Source organism: Platalea leucorodia (assembly GCF_965183815.1).
Source record: "Platalea leucorodia genome assembly, chromosome: 6".
In the NCBI taxonomy this organism is placed as follows: domain Eukaryota; kingdom Metazoa; phylum Chordata; class Aves; order Pelecaniformes; family Threskiornithidae; genus Platalea; species Platalea leucorodia.
In genome coordinates this window covers 38,788,365-38,804,841 of record NC_138828.1, presented here as the reverse complement: position 1 = coordinate 38,804,841, position 16,477 = coordinate 38,788,365, and the positions used below count along the sequence as shown (strand labels likewise).

General features: G+C 40.2%; 1 protein-coding gene across 1 annotated transcript in view; it reads right to left on the bottom strand.

Moving 5' to 3' along the window:
• Nucleotides 1–3,994: 3,994 nt before the first annotated feature.
• LOC309592037 (uncharacterized protein) overlaps nucleotides 3,995–16,477 on the bottom strand; it is a gene marked incomplete at its 5' end in the record, with an annotated part of 64,306 nt that continues 51,823 nt past the window's right edge. Inside the window, 4 exons of the mRNA XM_082315061.1 lie at nucleotides 3,995–5,904; nucleotides 7,030–7,120; nucleotides 12,347–12,470; nucleotides 14,014–14,097. Coding sequence (XP_082171187.1) covers nucleotides 5,830–5,904; nucleotides 7,030–7,120; nucleotides 12,347–12,470; nucleotides 14,014–14,097 — 374 coding nt within the window. The 3' untranslated portion in view covers nucleotides 3,995–5,829. The remainder of the gene's footprint in view (nucleotides 5,905–7,029; nucleotides 7,121–12,346; nucleotides 12,471–14,013; nucleotides 14,098–16,477) is intronic.

Genomic DNA, 16,477 nt, shown 5'->3' with positions numbered 1-16,477 from the left:
GGTCGACGGGGGGAGCCCTCGCTGCCGCCGAGGAGGCCCCGCCGCCCGGCCCCGCTTTTCTAGGCTACCGGGCGGGGCGGGGCGGGCACCCGGGCCAGCCCACCGGCTGAGCGGCCTGCGGGCAGCGCCCGCCCCGACCAGCGGCCGCGCTTTATTGAGGCGCGCACCCCGCCCGGCCCCGGCTCGGCCCTGGTCCCGGCTCGGCCGAGGGGCGGGCGCGGTGCCCGCAGCCCGGGCGCAGGGCCGGGTGCCACCCGCCGCTCTCCCCCGCCTCCCCCCGGCGCTGCCCAGGTAGCAGGGCAAAAAGAAGCGCGTCCGAAGCCCTCCATCCGCCCCAGGAGCGCAGCGGGGGGCTCCCGGGGCCGCAGCCGCTTTCCGCCCCCCTTCCCCGCCGGTGGGAGCCGCGGGGCTCCCCCCCGGCCGCAGGCTGCCGCCCCGCTCCCTCGGCGGCGGGGCAGAGCTGCTGAGCGCGCCTTTCTCCCGCGGAAGAAAACAGGTCCCCGAGGAAGACGGGGGAAGTCACATTTGCAAATTAACTCGCCCGAAGGGTCCGCCAGCTGCGAAGGAGTGGGAAAAGGCGGAGAGGCATTCCCCTGCGTTTTGTTTCATGCTAATCCATTATGTAAATGGATAAATCCTGGCAACAGAGCCCACAAAAGAGCAGCCCTGTCAGGTCAACAAAGCCGCCCCGTCTGAGGCTAATAAGTTTCAGTAGCCTAGCAAATTCCCGCCCCCCCGGGGCCTGCGGGATGATGGATGGGCCAGACATTCATCTTACCTGGAAGATGGCAGGGCCCGGAGAGCGGCAGGGGAGGGGGCCGCCCGCCGCGGCTGCAGCCTCGCACCGAGCCCCGCCGCCGCCGCCGCCGCCGCCTGTTGTGGGTGCCGCAGCCGCTGCGGCGGCAGGGGGAAGCTTTCGCCTCTGAGAGAGGCTCGGAGTGGGCGGCGGGGAGGGGGGAAAGCAACGCCGGAGAAGTAGTTTGTTAGAGCATCTTCCCCCAAACCCGGGCTCTGAAGCTGCCAGCTTGCCTGGTCTGTCTTCTTGCTCAGGCAAACACTGCAACAGACCCGATGCCAAGTACAAAAGCAAGAAGCGCTAGTGCACAGGAAAGATGAGGCTTATCAGTGAGCCAAAGCAAGTTTTCCTCTCCTCAGCGAAGAAAGTATTTCATGGGAGCAGGTTACCTCACTGCTTGCCAACAAGAACCAGCGGCTGGTGTTGCCCTCCTGTTTCCTCCCGCTCGGGGCAGAGAGCAGCCTCCTGGGGAACTGAGGGTTATCCTCACCTTGCTTCACCTGCAAAGAGAGAGGCCCCCAGTAACCTCTCGTTTGGTCGCTGATTACAGGTCAGAGCCCCAGCACTTCATACCAGAGTGATCAGGCATTTGGGATTTTCTCTGGAGAGGCTCAGCCAAATTTTTACGCAACAGAGGCTTAGTCCTCTCAAGGCCCCTGCTTCAAATCGCATCACTTACAAAAGAGAAAATACCTTATAGATGCGGGTCATGATGCTGTGGATTAGCCACCAGCCACGTGTAATTATACAATTAAACCAGCACCTTTTCAAATCCAGATGTTTAAATGTATCTAAGTAAATGTATCTATGTATTTAAATGTATGTAAGCTTTTGCTTACGCTTATTAGTAAATAAAAACAGGGGGAGAAGGGGGAGCTTTTCTCATTTTTAACTAGTGCATTATTTTTAATGGACAGGGGAAAAAGAAAAGATTAAAACCCCTCATCACGATAAAGGGTCTCACCCGTTTGGTGATGGTCACAGCAGCTGGTGCAGAGCTGAAGCACAGTGCCACAGCCAGGAGGTTATCCAACGCTGCACAGAAAGTCCTGGCACCGAAAGGTTCCCATCACCCTCCTGCGAGGATAAGCACTGGTCCTGCCCTGTGCTGCCATCTGAAGACCCCCCCCCTCCTCTCCCAAAGCTGTCAAGGGAGCGTCTGGATGGTCTTTGTTGAAATAGGTGTTCGAGATGCTTCAGTCCCACAGTTCAGATTTCTCTCCCCTGCCCAAAGGAAGGTAGAGGAATTCAGCTGAACTCCCTGGCAGGAACAGACATTTCCCAATGGGATCTTTTACGTGGAGGCATCCTTTGTTTGCTTTCTTAATGCCAGTTACCTTTAATCCCAAAATCACCAGGGTCCATTTCAAGTAAATCCGGAAAGGAAACCAGGATGAAACCGAAGAAGAGGAATTGCAGTGAGGAGACTCCAAGTCTTACTGGATGGGAGGCTTTCAAAGAAAAGAGGCGAGAGGTGTGACATCTCTGCAGTGTCATTTCCTCATACCTGAGGCACCAAGGAGCCTCCTTCTCTGCCCCCCTCCCCAAACCACTCGCTCACTCTCAGGCCTGGAAACCCCAGGGAAGCAGCACAAAATGCGTTACACAGCAGACACGCCTGTGAGACAGCTTCGCTCCTCCAGCCAGCGCACACACCCAGTGCAGCAAGTGAAATCCACCCAGGTGATGCTTCCCCACTACCTCGCAACTGTTGTGAGCCTTACCGTGTGCAAAGCGCTTAACACGACATATCAAAGTCATTGCTGAATGAAACCATTCATATTCTTGAAAGGCAATCTGCAACCCTACATTTTCTGCTTTCAAACCTTAAGGGCTGCACTCCTATTACTTTCAAACTGCCATGATGCAAAACAAAATTTAAAAGGTATACTTACAATTATTTTTCCTCTGCTCTGAAGGGGAAAACACACCCGTTTTAGTGGAAAAATGGCTTCATTGGAGATGGCTAAACTGAAAATACACTTTGTGCCTCAAACACTCTGGCACATTCTTTATCTTGGGTCACTTTTGTATATTAACTTTTGTACCTTTAATACACAAATTGCAGTGGGAAAACACACTTTGAAATATTAAATATAACACAGTGAATGCTGAAAAAGTATTTGTTTGGACTGTTAGCTGCTATAGAATAATTTCATGATAAAACCCATGATTTAGTTTCAAGAGTTGGGGGAGATGCAGTAAGAAAGCTGCGAGAGGCAAGAGAATGCAGCCTTTGTTCTGTAGCGCAGATGAGCCACAGCACAAAAACTTGCCAGGTAAGAGGTGCGAGCCAGTTTCCATTACACTGAAATGCTGGTATATTAGATGGATCCTTCTTTTATACGCTAGGCATTACTATTGCCATCCTGCCTGCGCAGCTAACACAGTAGGGAAAAGGCAGGAAAGAAAGGCAACTGGAAGGCTAAGTTCTTGCCTATCTGAGGAACAGCCCTGGTTTAACAAGCAGACAAAATGCATTTTTTAACTGACTAAAGTTAAACCAATGCTGACTGCATACATGCTTACCTTTGAGTACAATTTACATTTTACCAAACTTTTCTCCATTACTGAATCTCTACCGTAGATTAAGAAACAAATGCAGCTTTAACAAGCTTTCAGGTCAGCTGGGACTGCTGGAACAAGTACAGGTTCACGAATTCAAAACATGTTAAGGAGGTCAAGGAGGATAAAATCTTTGGATAGGGATTTTTGGAGGCTATAATTTGCGAGAAAAGTATCTGAAAAGCAATGCCACTTGGTTTTAGCTGGTGCACTGAAAGAAATAGTGGACAGAAAACATGTTTGTGAAGGATGGTTTCACAGCATCCAAAAGGGCAATTCCAGAGATAAAAAATAACGGCTTCGTATTCCCATATCCAATCCATTTGAACACTGTATCGTTCCTTTTGGCAAATTACAGATTCCATTGTAGACCTGTAAATGACCAGCCCTCTGGAAAATAGTATCATTTACTTTTTCAGGTTTTGTATTTAACAAAGACTAGGGACAGAACAGAAAAAATCTGAAGGAAGAAGGGAACCAGCACAACAATGCACAAAATCGCAGGCAAGTGTAACAACCTCAGAGCAAAAGAACCTTTGAACTACAGATCACACGCTTCCAATAGAAGAAACAACATAAATGACTAAAATTTATAGTTTATAAATGTTCATTTTTATTCAAAAATTATTGCATACGCATTTACGGAGTCACTTAAGCAGCATATTGAGTGAACTGCAATTATTTACTGTAGCCTTTTTATCCTTGTAGGTTTGCTACTGTGGTCTACCACTTTTTTTTTTTTTATTTCCTCTCAATACCTTTGTCTGTTTTGCTAAACTGACAGGCTTCCAAATTATTAACAACAGTTTTCTAATGAACAATGACTGTAAACATAATAAAACCAGCATGCCATTTCCCCTTTAAAGTTACAAAGTTGGCTATTTTTCTGCACTGAAGTAACGACTCATTTTTTGACAACTAGACTGAACCACGTATACACAGATAGTACTTATGACTCCCTAAGAGAATAACATGTTTAGATGGTTAAAGTGTTCACTTATGATACCTTCAATTCAAATGAACAAAAACATAGAAAAGGTGGGAACAATTCATTGTACAGTCCTCAATAGCAAGCAAGAGGCTAGGAAATTAGTAATAACAGGAGCACAGATGGAGATTTAGGAACAATTAACAGATAGGTATTTTGTAACTGTCACCAAAACTACTTTCATCATTTTATCTGATAGTAGAAATGTCTCATTTTGTCAGCACTGACAAAATAAAGGAAAAGATTAACTTCTGAATGTAAAATGTCTGAACAGGTAGAGTAATATTTATATGGCTTCTGTGGAGGAAATACAGACAGTTATTGGGCCAGAATTTCCACCTTGATATTGTCCCAGCAAGTATGATATGGATTTTTAAGTCTCTGCTTAATCAGGTGAAGAAGTTTAGGAGTATCCTAATTTGAACAGGCTAGTAATATTGTGCAGGAAGGGAGATGGGGAAGTGATAACTGGGAGTCGGAAGAGAGACGGAGCACGCTGCATTCAACAACAGTATTCCTTCACAGCAAGGGACGAGACTTTTCTGTGGAAGGTTTGTGGACCTTTCTGTGGGAAGGGCAATGCAAATGACAGTCAAATGACCTTAATCCAGGCAGGGCTGTGCTGCACAAAAGGAGGACTTAGCAGCCCTGAAACAAAATGAGGTATCCCTCCACGGCCTGGCCCTGCTTCCTCCCTGCCAGGATTGCACCATCCCAAGAGGGAGCGAGCAAGCGGACCAGCTCACAGCACTCTCCTTATCTTCAAATTTATTCCCACACCAAGATCTGCGATTTACTGCTAGTCAGTGCTTTCAACCAATGCGTTAATTAGTAATTAACAATTGTAATAATAAAGTCTGTCATTAATTGGACGAAGTGCTGGAAGTTTGGTGGATCACCACCAAAGGTCAGCATTTACTACCAGTCACTCTATAACAGTAACAATTACTACTTTTCTTTATTGCGCAATGGGGAAAGCTGTTCCCCAGTACCAGCCAGTGCTGGCTTCATAGCGATGCACAACAGGTTACCCAGCCTCGCTCTATGCACAGGACAAACACAGCTGACAGAAGCTCAACTCTATCAGTCCATTTTACTTTCAAATAAAGATTGAGAGAAGGGAAAGAGATATGGACTGAACAGGAGGTAACTTCCATCTTTGTTCTAAGATTATCTTGTCTCATAATTAAATGTTATGTTGCAATTTGATTAATTCTATTTTACAGGAAATAAATTAATTCTTCATCCAATGTATTATCTAGACAGGAAATGTTATCAGTCACAGACAAAGCTATTAGTCTGGTATTACTCAAAACATTTGCTAATCTGTGCCATATAGCTAAGCCTCCGAGAGATAACTGTCACTAATTTCTACTCTTTGACTTAAAAAAAAAAAAAAAATCTCACTCAAGAAGCCAGTTCTTGTTTATAACATGTTTTTATGCCACTCAGTGATAAAAGCATATGTATTAAACACCTGTTACTCTATCAGTGATTTTAAATCAGGAACATTTTTAATCTGGAAATCCAACAGCATCTGTCCGAGTGCTTTGCCCTGTAAGAAACAAACAAACAAACATTTCATTTTACTATCTAAATATACCACCTTTGTAAATTAAGTTTTAAAAAATGGTTCAATAGGGTATTTTTCCTATAATCAGTTAAGAATTCAGTATGTTTTCTAAGTTTTATGAGTATTTATCTCTACATATGCTTATATATAAACGTTGGGTGAGTTTTATCAAGCCTTGGATTGTAGGTTATCCAAAGTTACATTTACCTTTTCCAGTTCTTTAGCTTTCTCACTTGTGAATCAACATAATTAAGTACAGAAAACTATACTGTTCAGGTTTCAAGCATCTAAACCTGAACAGATTGAATAGTTTCTTCAATTTATTTGGTACCTAGTGCTAAAATCAATTTATTTTGGGTTCAATTCTGCTATCAGATTCATACATAGCATCATCTTATTTTGTGAACAGTCTTCTTGACTACACTGAGATTATTTGTACACTTAAGTATTTCTCAGCCTATGGTGGCAGAACTGTGCTTTGCTGTAGCCATCAGATTGCCGCATTAAGGGATCTCATCTCCAGGTTTTGAGGTTTCAAATATTTAATACTCAAATTGTACACTTGCAAAAAATATTAGTTTCAGATTCACATAACGTGGTCAACACAAAAGATCTCCTATCCATCTATTTTTCTCTTTCAGATTTTTATTAATTATCAGTATTTTAACTATAGGAGTCATAGGCCAAGCTAGAGGAGTTGTAGTAGAGTTAACGGTTCCTGTATGTACTAGGAAACACTTAATCAGAATTGTCTACCAAATCTGCATTCTCCAAAACGTGACAGCCTTTTTGAGAAGCTAATTTTGCTGGTCCATCTAAAAACACAGGTAGCACACCATAAAGAAAATAACTGATTGGAAGACTCTCTTACTAGTTTCTTGTGCATGTCTTTCTCAGCAAATATTCTAAATCACCTTTCTACTTCTCTGTATTGTTTTCAAACCTTGAAACAATTAAGTAGATAATGTATATTAACAGGAAATTAAAAGGAACTAATGAGTCAAAACCAAAAGCTTACAGTTCCAGACCAATAGCTGTTTATAAAGAGACCGTGTAATACATAGTTATAAAAGACAACTACATTAAAATCAATGCTTTGATACATGCCTGTGGGTCACTTCTTAGGGATGCTATGCCACCACCACCAAGGGAATTCTTCAGAACAAAATTTAATCCATGGATGCCTGGCAACTCGTATCTGTAAAGTAAAATCTACATGTTGTTTCTCAGAAGATTTTGAAAGAAATACTTGTACAGAACATCAAGCAAAAGACAGCATGCAAAAACTCTGTGCTGGTGATGGCATCCCCCACTGCCGAGTCAAGTCTAAAAGATAACTGAAGATTAACCTATGGCCTGCCCCGCCTTCTTGTTCCTTTCTCTTACTCCAAATCAACAGTCCTTAATAGTTTTAAAGTAGGACCATAAAGTAATCATTCTCCTCTTACTCAACTTCAAAACTCATTCACTTCTAATGAGGTTGTTCTCTACATTTTTTTTTGTAAGAGGTAAAGCCCCTATAGAAAGCTCCACAGGCAAGAGGTTCAAGATCCAATATGAACACACTGGGCAGAGGGAAGTATTTTCCGTATTTCCTAGTTCTGATACTGAAAAATACAATCGCTTGATTCCTGGAACTCACTTTTGCTAACAAAAGCTGCCAGCTAATTGGGCAGGCATCCTCTTTATCACTGAGAAATAACTATGAGTCACTAGATCAAACTCTTACGACCAACTACAGATAACAAATGAGAAGTAGAGCTACATTTCAATGCTTTCTTCGAGCCATGTACTTTGTTCAGATAAAAATTTATTTTAGTGTGACAGGCCTATTTTTCTGTTCCATTGCCTCCGTACTTCCATTTGCCTCTCATTGCACAGTTTTTCAGTGTTTTGTCATCTTCCTTGTATTCTTTTTTTATTTTGTTTTTGCTTTCCTCCAGTATTTTCTTTGTCTAAGGACTTGATAGCTTTCCTTTTTCCTATAGGAAAGGATTTAATCAGAACATCAGCAAGACACAAGGAATAACAGAGAAAGATGATATCCAATTCTTGCTCTGTCTCCAGATGTTTGACTGCTGCAATTTAAATCATGCTTCCTCTAACACCACCTATTTTTATTTAGTCATCTATCTGATCTTCATCTGTTTGGGACAGATTCTTCAAATCTGTCCTCCGAAATAGCTGGGATTTCTTGCAGTGCTCTTGGACTGCTGATTTTGTCATCCGGAGGTTTATCTTTTTCAGCTCCTTCTTAGCATTGTGAAAATTATGGCTGTTGCTGATATTCACAGCTCTGTATGCCCTTGTGTCTTGGGCATATGACCCAAACCTTTCATGGAAGGAGATGTGGTTCTGTTGAGCGGCCTAGCAAATACTTTAGTTCTCGTTATGCTCTTGTAAGCAGTAGTCGTGGGGTGCGTGCGCCTGTCTCCCAGGTAAGGAGTTTTCACTGCTCCTTCTACTCTCTCATTACCACGCTCTACTTTAGTATTAACATTATTAGTTGTTATTCAGAAGAAAACTGGTGTTTTCTTCAAACATTCTGTTGACCTTCCTTGAAAACTAGTTGCCAGGCAACATTATCACACTTAAACGCAAATCCATTGGGAAGGCAGGAAAGTTTCTTAATCCAACAGTGCTCTACTAGACAACAGGAATATGGAAAATAAAGCCATTTCCACAATGTCATCTATATAATTTACTAAATTTAATAGCATAATCAACTACATAGCAGGATCAGAAGACCTCACAAAATTTTCAACTAAAATCTCAATATAAAATACCAATAAGCACATACCATGAGAGCTAGAGGTCTACCAAAATACTACACTGTAAATTTTATCCTGAAAAACTGGCAGAGACTTCCAGCCAGCAAGCAACTTCAACTGACAGATCTCTCCACAAGAACTAGACTAATGGAATATGTATTCTGGAAGCTAATACCTCAGCTCTCAAAAGAATTTTCATTGAAATCAATTATTAAAAAAAAAATCAGGACAGAAATTGAAGAGTGTACAAAAGCAGAAGCAAATGACAGAAAGAGTAGAAGAATTTCATTTCGCTTTCTGCAGTAATTCTGGCAGAGGGAGTATGTAATGCAAGCAACAGATCTTAATTTCGAACATCACAGAACGGCACATTCGCTTCAAGTACTTTGAGGAAATCTTTTCAGTGAGATACTCTAGCTAAAACTAGGATTACGAAATAATATACAAAGAGCAGCATTTTCAATATTTTAAGGCCTGTTTGAAGCATCTGAGCATCCAAAATATTTCTGCACAAAAAATACACTCCCACAATTAGAAAAGAAAACCCACTACAACCATAGTCTTAAGTGGCAGCAATACGTCAACCAAAATATTGGCATGCATTTACCCAGCATAATTAAACAATGTAAGTTTAATTAACTGAGATCTAAAAGGAAGAAAATATTTTCTAATTGTACAATTCAATCAAAAGTTTTAAGAGCTGCTTTTAAAAAGCACAGAAAACAAATAAACCCTTCAAAGAATACTAAGGCTGGAACAGAAACCAATAAAACAAGGAAAATTCACTGTTCTAGCTGAACTCCTATGCTTATGCACAATGGGGTGCCTGCTTAACTACTTCCTTTAAAGTGCTCTCTGTACATATTCAAAGAAGTCAGGTTTCCCTGTGAATTTCCTCTTAAAAATGCATGGAAATAATAATGGTACAAAAATTTAGTGCATTTAAATCAAGAAAAAGATAGGATTCCTCCCATCAGAGGAAAGCAGAAACTGAACCCATAGGCTAAAAGAGGTATTTACATATGCTGTAAAGTAGTAATTTTTTTCTCCCCACAATAAATATACATTTAAAAAAAAAAAAGGAATCTAGAAGCATCCATATCCAGATTTCTTGTTCTTCAGCTTTCAGTAAAAGTATCCCATAAGAAGAAATCAGCTGTCGTTTTTATTTCTGAACACTGGAATGCTCTCAAAACATAAAGAAGATAACCATATTTCAGAAGATGAAACCAGCAAATTCTCACAGGATAATTTTACTATCCTTCTTAAATGACTGACCTAATACCACTAAATGAAAAGTTTCTTATTCCATTTCTTAAGATTACTAGATCTCAATTTATAAAAGTCTTGTATACAAACACCATACAGATAACCTAATAGTAACACAGAGGGCAAGATGGCTAAATGAAAAAAAAAAACCCAAACATTTAAAAAAAAAAAAAATCTTTCACGTGGAGTATGATCTTCTAGCTACTCATCTTACTACAGCATTGATGCTATTTTCAACAATGGTACCAGTCAGAACTCAAGAAACTGACATCCTTTTCTAAACTTTGAGCAAATTTCTGTCTGAGTAATGCTATCTCTTCCTTACCCTCACTTAGATTGGTCTGACCTTTCATGTTGAGCTTGTGCATCACTCCTATGGCCAAGAAAAACTGTGATTAACGGTTAAGAACATACACTATGTAGTGGGGGAAGCAATCACATAGGCTTGGGGTATGGAGGGAGGGGTTTGAAAGACCACCTTTTGTTACGATGTTACCTGAAAATCCGGAAGTTTATGAGTTCTCAGTGTTCTCTATCAAAATAATCCCATCTTTTCTGTTTAGTATACCTATTTAATAGCTTTAATGAAAAAGAATGAAAGGCAACTGGCTGACAGTCTCAGTTCTGTAGTGAGGCAGAGCCATGGTTGGTATGTTTTTAGTAGCAAAACTAATACATCTTTTTTAACCAGTGACAACTGGTTAAAGGAAATGAAGGAAAATGAAAGAGTAAGATAGCTCTTTTTATGACAGTTAAAACAAAAAAAATAAACAAGTAATTTAAAAAGAAACTATACAATCTGAAGCACATGAGCATAATCCTTATAATCCTAAATATTTCCACAAAAGGACTTATTCTTTTTCCCCAGTAGTTTTTCAATTCACTCACAGAGCTCCATTATCACATCATTAAAGGAAGCCAAACCCAGGAACAGATAATCTAATTAATCAGAATAAATTGGCTTCATCCAGACACAGCAAATTTCAACTTTTATTTATGAACATAAACAGCATTAAGGAACAACAATGAATCAATTTCTAAAAGTATCATTAGGAGGCATGACATTTTTTATTTCTTCCCTTCTCTGCTCTGTTTCAGAGGAAATTCAATTACATTTCTTGGTATCACAATTTATTAGATACATAGATTTCTTAGCACTTATGAAACAGTGGGTGAGATCTGCACTGAGCCACTTATGAAGATAAAGAACAGCACTTACAACATAAAGATCAAGGGTTAAAAAAATAACTCCAAGCTCTCTCTGAGCTTTGAGCTGCACTTTTCTGACTCAAGCTCTTTGAACAAGCAAAAAGACACTTAACAGTTTATCCATCACCCATGGAAATACATAATGATTTTGGCAGAATCTCCATATTTGCAGAATAACTGACTTCATATCAAAACAGGTTTTAGAAGACTGAATGGTCTGTTGCAATATTAAGCCTTTGTTTGTTTTTAAAGAGATACAAAGATTTAAAATCTCTTGACTGTTTTACTGGACATCCTTAGAAGAATGAGCCCTATTAACTCATGCTACAAGAACGGTATATGTCTCATTTGCCAGTCCCCAGGAAGGACCCTGAGCATCAGCCAAAGATACCATGAAAACAAAAACGTATGCTGTCTGCTGGCAGAGGATATTCTTCTGTAGATGAATACCAGGTGAAAGTGTCCTGTTCAGGATGTATTCTCTTTCATATTTTAAAAAGGGAAATTAGCTGTGTATTTTTCTTTAAATTCTGGCTTGGTATACGTGGCAAAAATAGTGGGTGAGAGTGGGGTACTCAGAGGAATACTTTAGAGAAAGTGAGTAAACTTCATAAAGATTAAAACGTTTTGAAGAGATAGGGATAGGATGAGGCATGTTTCTGATGGAAGATCAGGTAAGTTTGGGCTCCAGTCTATACTGGCTGTGTCAATGTCTTTCAGGTAGTGTTTTAGGGATTTCAAATTCCCAGATCTGCAGTGGCTCTGAGGCTTGGGAAGCTTCAGTTACTAAGGCTCCTGCAGTCTCCAAATAGTTCAAAACCACTGGAAAGATACATGTCTCAAAAGGACATTAGAAGTTATTTCTATTTTGTAGAGATATTCTGTACTGTAACAAAACACAGAAATAGCCCCAACACTAGTATGCTAATTCTGGGAATTTAAATGCCTTCACTGAACTGATTCACTGCCTTTGTCCCGACTTCAGGAGAGGCCCAAGTTCACGTTCTTTTTCAAGGACTACTGCTCAAGTTGCTATTTTAAAAGGCAAAGAAAGATACATAAAAATATCGAAGACAATACACACAGGTTTGCAATATTTACGTTAACATACTTTAAGATAACTTCTGATATATGTATCTATCATACAACTGTGGACCGAGCAGCAAGCTACTCACCTTGTTACTAGTTCTTCTTCAGGTTTTTCTCGCTCTAAAAGGTGTTGGAAGTAATTCTCCAGGGCTTGAGCTGTTAAAGTTTTCTTTAGGTATGGATAGTAGAGGGGATGCCGTGCTATCACACCTGTTAGGTATAACTGCTGTTAGTTGGAATACGAGCTGTTAAAACCAATTTGTATTTTTCCTTTCAAAACTGATTTGAGATCCTCCTCTCAACTGAAACTGTATATATGGATCCTCTTTAATGAGCTCCTGAATAAAAAACAATAGTAAGACAGATTTCCCTCTGTCAATAGAGAGGTAGTGTGGAGCATGACACAAAAGAATGCTCCCAGACTAAGTGATTCTTGGACTTTTTCTGGCTGCAAAAAGTCTCTGCCACTGAAAGACACCTAAAGAACAACAACAACATCGCCAACAAAAAACCCACATGCAGTTCTCTTCCCCTAAATGGTTTGCAAGACTTAGACAAGTAATTGCAATTAACTATAACCAGGCATGATCAGTGACTGAAGGTTTGATCCCTGCCCCACTCCTTGCATGAGATCCTGACGTAAGTGTAGGAAATCACAATTACATTTTTATTGCTGTAAATATGCTTTCATAAGCTTCAGGTAACTTTATGCTGAAGCTGAGGTTCCACAGCAGGATCAGGAAAGCAGATTTGTGTCACAGGGATCTTTTTATCTGTGGACTTCAAAGCTAAATTAATCTTAGAGGTCAAGTTTTTTGCTGTTATTGTTGTTCCTTAATAAAGCTGTAGTGTCTTTATATTGAGGAAGCCTATTACAAATCGTTCATCATTTGGCAACAGTACAACAGTGGTCAACCATGGGGAAAGGGAGAAAAAAAAGGAGAAAAAAAAAAAATATCAAAATTCGTTCATTCTTCAACCCAAAAAACAGTTTCACAAACAAGGACAAGAAAACTATATTCCTAAATATAAATGAACAAAATTAATCAGTTTTAGCATGACAGCTAATAGCAAATCAAATCCCAAACGCACCTTTAATTCATACTGAGCTTTGAACACCACACGCTCTCATCTTCCAACAAGAGAGCCAATTGTTGCATGCAGAAGTAAGGAATAGAAGGAATTATTAAACAATGCAAGAAGCAGCACAATCAATGTAAAGAGACTGCACACTGAAATATACCATTTGGATTAACAATTAAAAACATTCTCTTACATGCAAGAACAACTTCGCTATTTCGCTAACACTGTCAATGTTTCAGCCATATACATGTTACAAAATTCATGTATGGAAATATTATACATGATCAGACAACCAAGAGATTATATTACATAACACACACACATGAAGGAGTAGCAACTAATGTGTAAAGGAAACCTTAAAAAGGCATTTCTTAATTTTGGGGAGCTCGACTTTGCAACCCTAAACAAAGATCTTTCTTCGTAGTATGACATGCAAGAATTTTTTTCTTAGTACCTCAGATTTCAACAGCTGCTCAACAGAAAACTACAGATATTTCATTAGTAAAATCCTTGTTCTACATGGATTATTTTTTGTTTCAGCACAGAGATAATTAAAAAAAAAAAAATCAAGTGATGTGAGAGATTTCAAAAAAATTAAGAAGAGCACTTGATACGTAACTCTTAAATAAGAATCTTGCATCACTTCAGAAAGCAAGAAAAAGAAAAATACCTATGTTTGCAGAGTTGCCTTTGTCTCCACTTCTAGTGTAGGCAAGATCTTCTAAGCGGTAAGTATGTGGACCACTTGGCAGATCTATACAATATAAAAATGAATACATTTTAATGATAGCTACAAATAATAGTACGTTTTGAAGAAGTAACCGTCACTTCAAGTGTATACTTTCTGCATTGTTTGTAGTACTCCTGAAAACATTTCCAAAGCTTTCTTCCCACAGGAATACCTAGAGAACGAGAGGTGAGGCTGAGGGCCAAAATTATGAAACTGATCCCTCCTGCTCCGTCTCCCAAATCCCTTTTACCTTTTTATAGCCCAATGCTATGGCAGGCATTGGATATGAAATATTCAGATGAATATGAAAATTCATCTTGGCCTTAGCAATGTGGTATCTCTGAAGGAGGCATAGCAGCTACCTGTCGTTTCTTGACTAGCTGACAACTTTTGTCCCCTTAACACACAGACCCCTCTGCTTCCAGTGCAGGTGGAAAATACATGTAGTTGCTACTATCCTGATAATTCCGTAATGTCTGTAGAAAACAGTCACAATTTAAAATTCCTTTTCAATATAACATGCCTCTCACTTTCATACGCAATGTTCTAACAGTTAATTATTCAGCTGCATAGAAGAAACACAAGATTTCTTTTACAAATTACTAATTTTGTAAATATCAATATTATATAAGAAAAGGTCATAAATGGTCATAAACGCATGCTCTATAGAAAGCCAGTCTTAATTTTTTAACTTGTTGATGTCTGAGTATTGGACTTTGAAGCCTTTAGGAACATAAAGGTTGTTGCACTTCATTGAACAAAGTTCACATTAAGTATTATTTTTATCCATTTACATATTAAAAAAAGCAAACCCACTCCTGCCCAAATCCAGAAATTCAGTCTTGTGGAATCCATACAGTTTATATGTGAGGTTTGACGGTTAAGTTACACGGCACAGACCTCTTGCAATCATTGATTATTAAGAGTAGTAGACTGTCACCACCTAGTTTCTGTTCCCCAAAGCGAGAGACGAAGCACTCACTTTGCCACCGAGTTTCAGTTATTCACTGATAGCAGCATAATACTGAAACTTGAAGCGTAGGTTATATCCCAGTTTTCAGATGGTAAGAATCTAGTAATTTCCAGCCAGTTTTGCTTCTGATCCAACTTCTCTATGGCCATATCAGCTGTCCCGGCACCCCTGGCTTTTCAATCCCAGCATCTCTAACAGACTCATCTACACTCCCGACTCGCAGTAGTCTTCTCATCCCTCAGTTGCCCTCTTCTCTGTCCCCTCTGTCGTTTTCTCATCCTTCTGCACTCAAGGGGCAGCTCTTCCCCTCCCTGCTCCTTGGACACCAGCAGGGGGAACATTCAGAGCAGGGAAGCCACAGCCTGCCTGCTTTGCTTTCTGTTGCAGCTGCTGCTGCTACAGCTACTGCTGGCAGCCCCAGGAAGCAACTGACAAATGGCCAAAATATATCTCTCTGTATTTTTTAAACATCAAACAGTTAAGCCCTGGGCACATGCTTGTCACAGAAAACTTCAGTCTAACACGTTAAAAACTGTCAGATTTTAAGGAATTGAAGAGAGGGTCTTGTAAACCAATTATGTTGGATAAACTTCATGTTGCAAGATACAATGCAATCTGAAAATGCAGTCCACCTTTTCTGTATTGTTATTACTTCTCCTGAGGATATAAAACTGTGCTGTTTAGGGTTTTGGTTTTGGTTTTTTTTTTTTTTTATTTTAGGGAGTAGAAGACACAACACTAAAGATATTATCCTCTAGATGTGCCATGTATGGAATGCCAGCCAAAGGCAGACGATATTAAAAAGTGCAACTACACTGATTTAAATTCAACCACAACATACCAATGAATGTCTAAATTACACTTAAAATCAAAATTAACACTGTGCTAAGTTCCAGTGTGATTTAAATTAAAGTGCACCTACTATTAATGCATGGATAGATAGCACTTTGTGAACTGTGTCAAGTGATGAGGTAAACCCAGCCCTACCCAAATCACCTTTACCTTCAATTCCTTTCTGTCCACAGAGAATTGCTAACCCTCAGACACGAGCCAGGCTGACATAAAGAGCTTTAGCAAAGCTGGGTAAGAGAGAAACTATGTCCAAGTCCTACTAGCTGCAGTTTTTACTGTCTCTACCAGAAAAGGAGGCTGCAAGTCTATGGCAGTGGCAGTGACAAATCCCAAAAGTTCATTTGGGTATAGGGTGGTAGATACTGTGAATGACCAAAATGCCTCAGTACAACATTGACACATAATTTGTACAGTGTGTCGTAGTTTATGGTACTTATTTGGTTGAAACAGATCAGGCAACACTTACAAGAGTAGCTTTACTGGCACATTTGAGTGACAATAACAACGAAAACAATAACGAACAACTGGGGGCTCACCACAGCAATCTCTGCTGCTGGCACAGCTGGATCAGATCTTTCT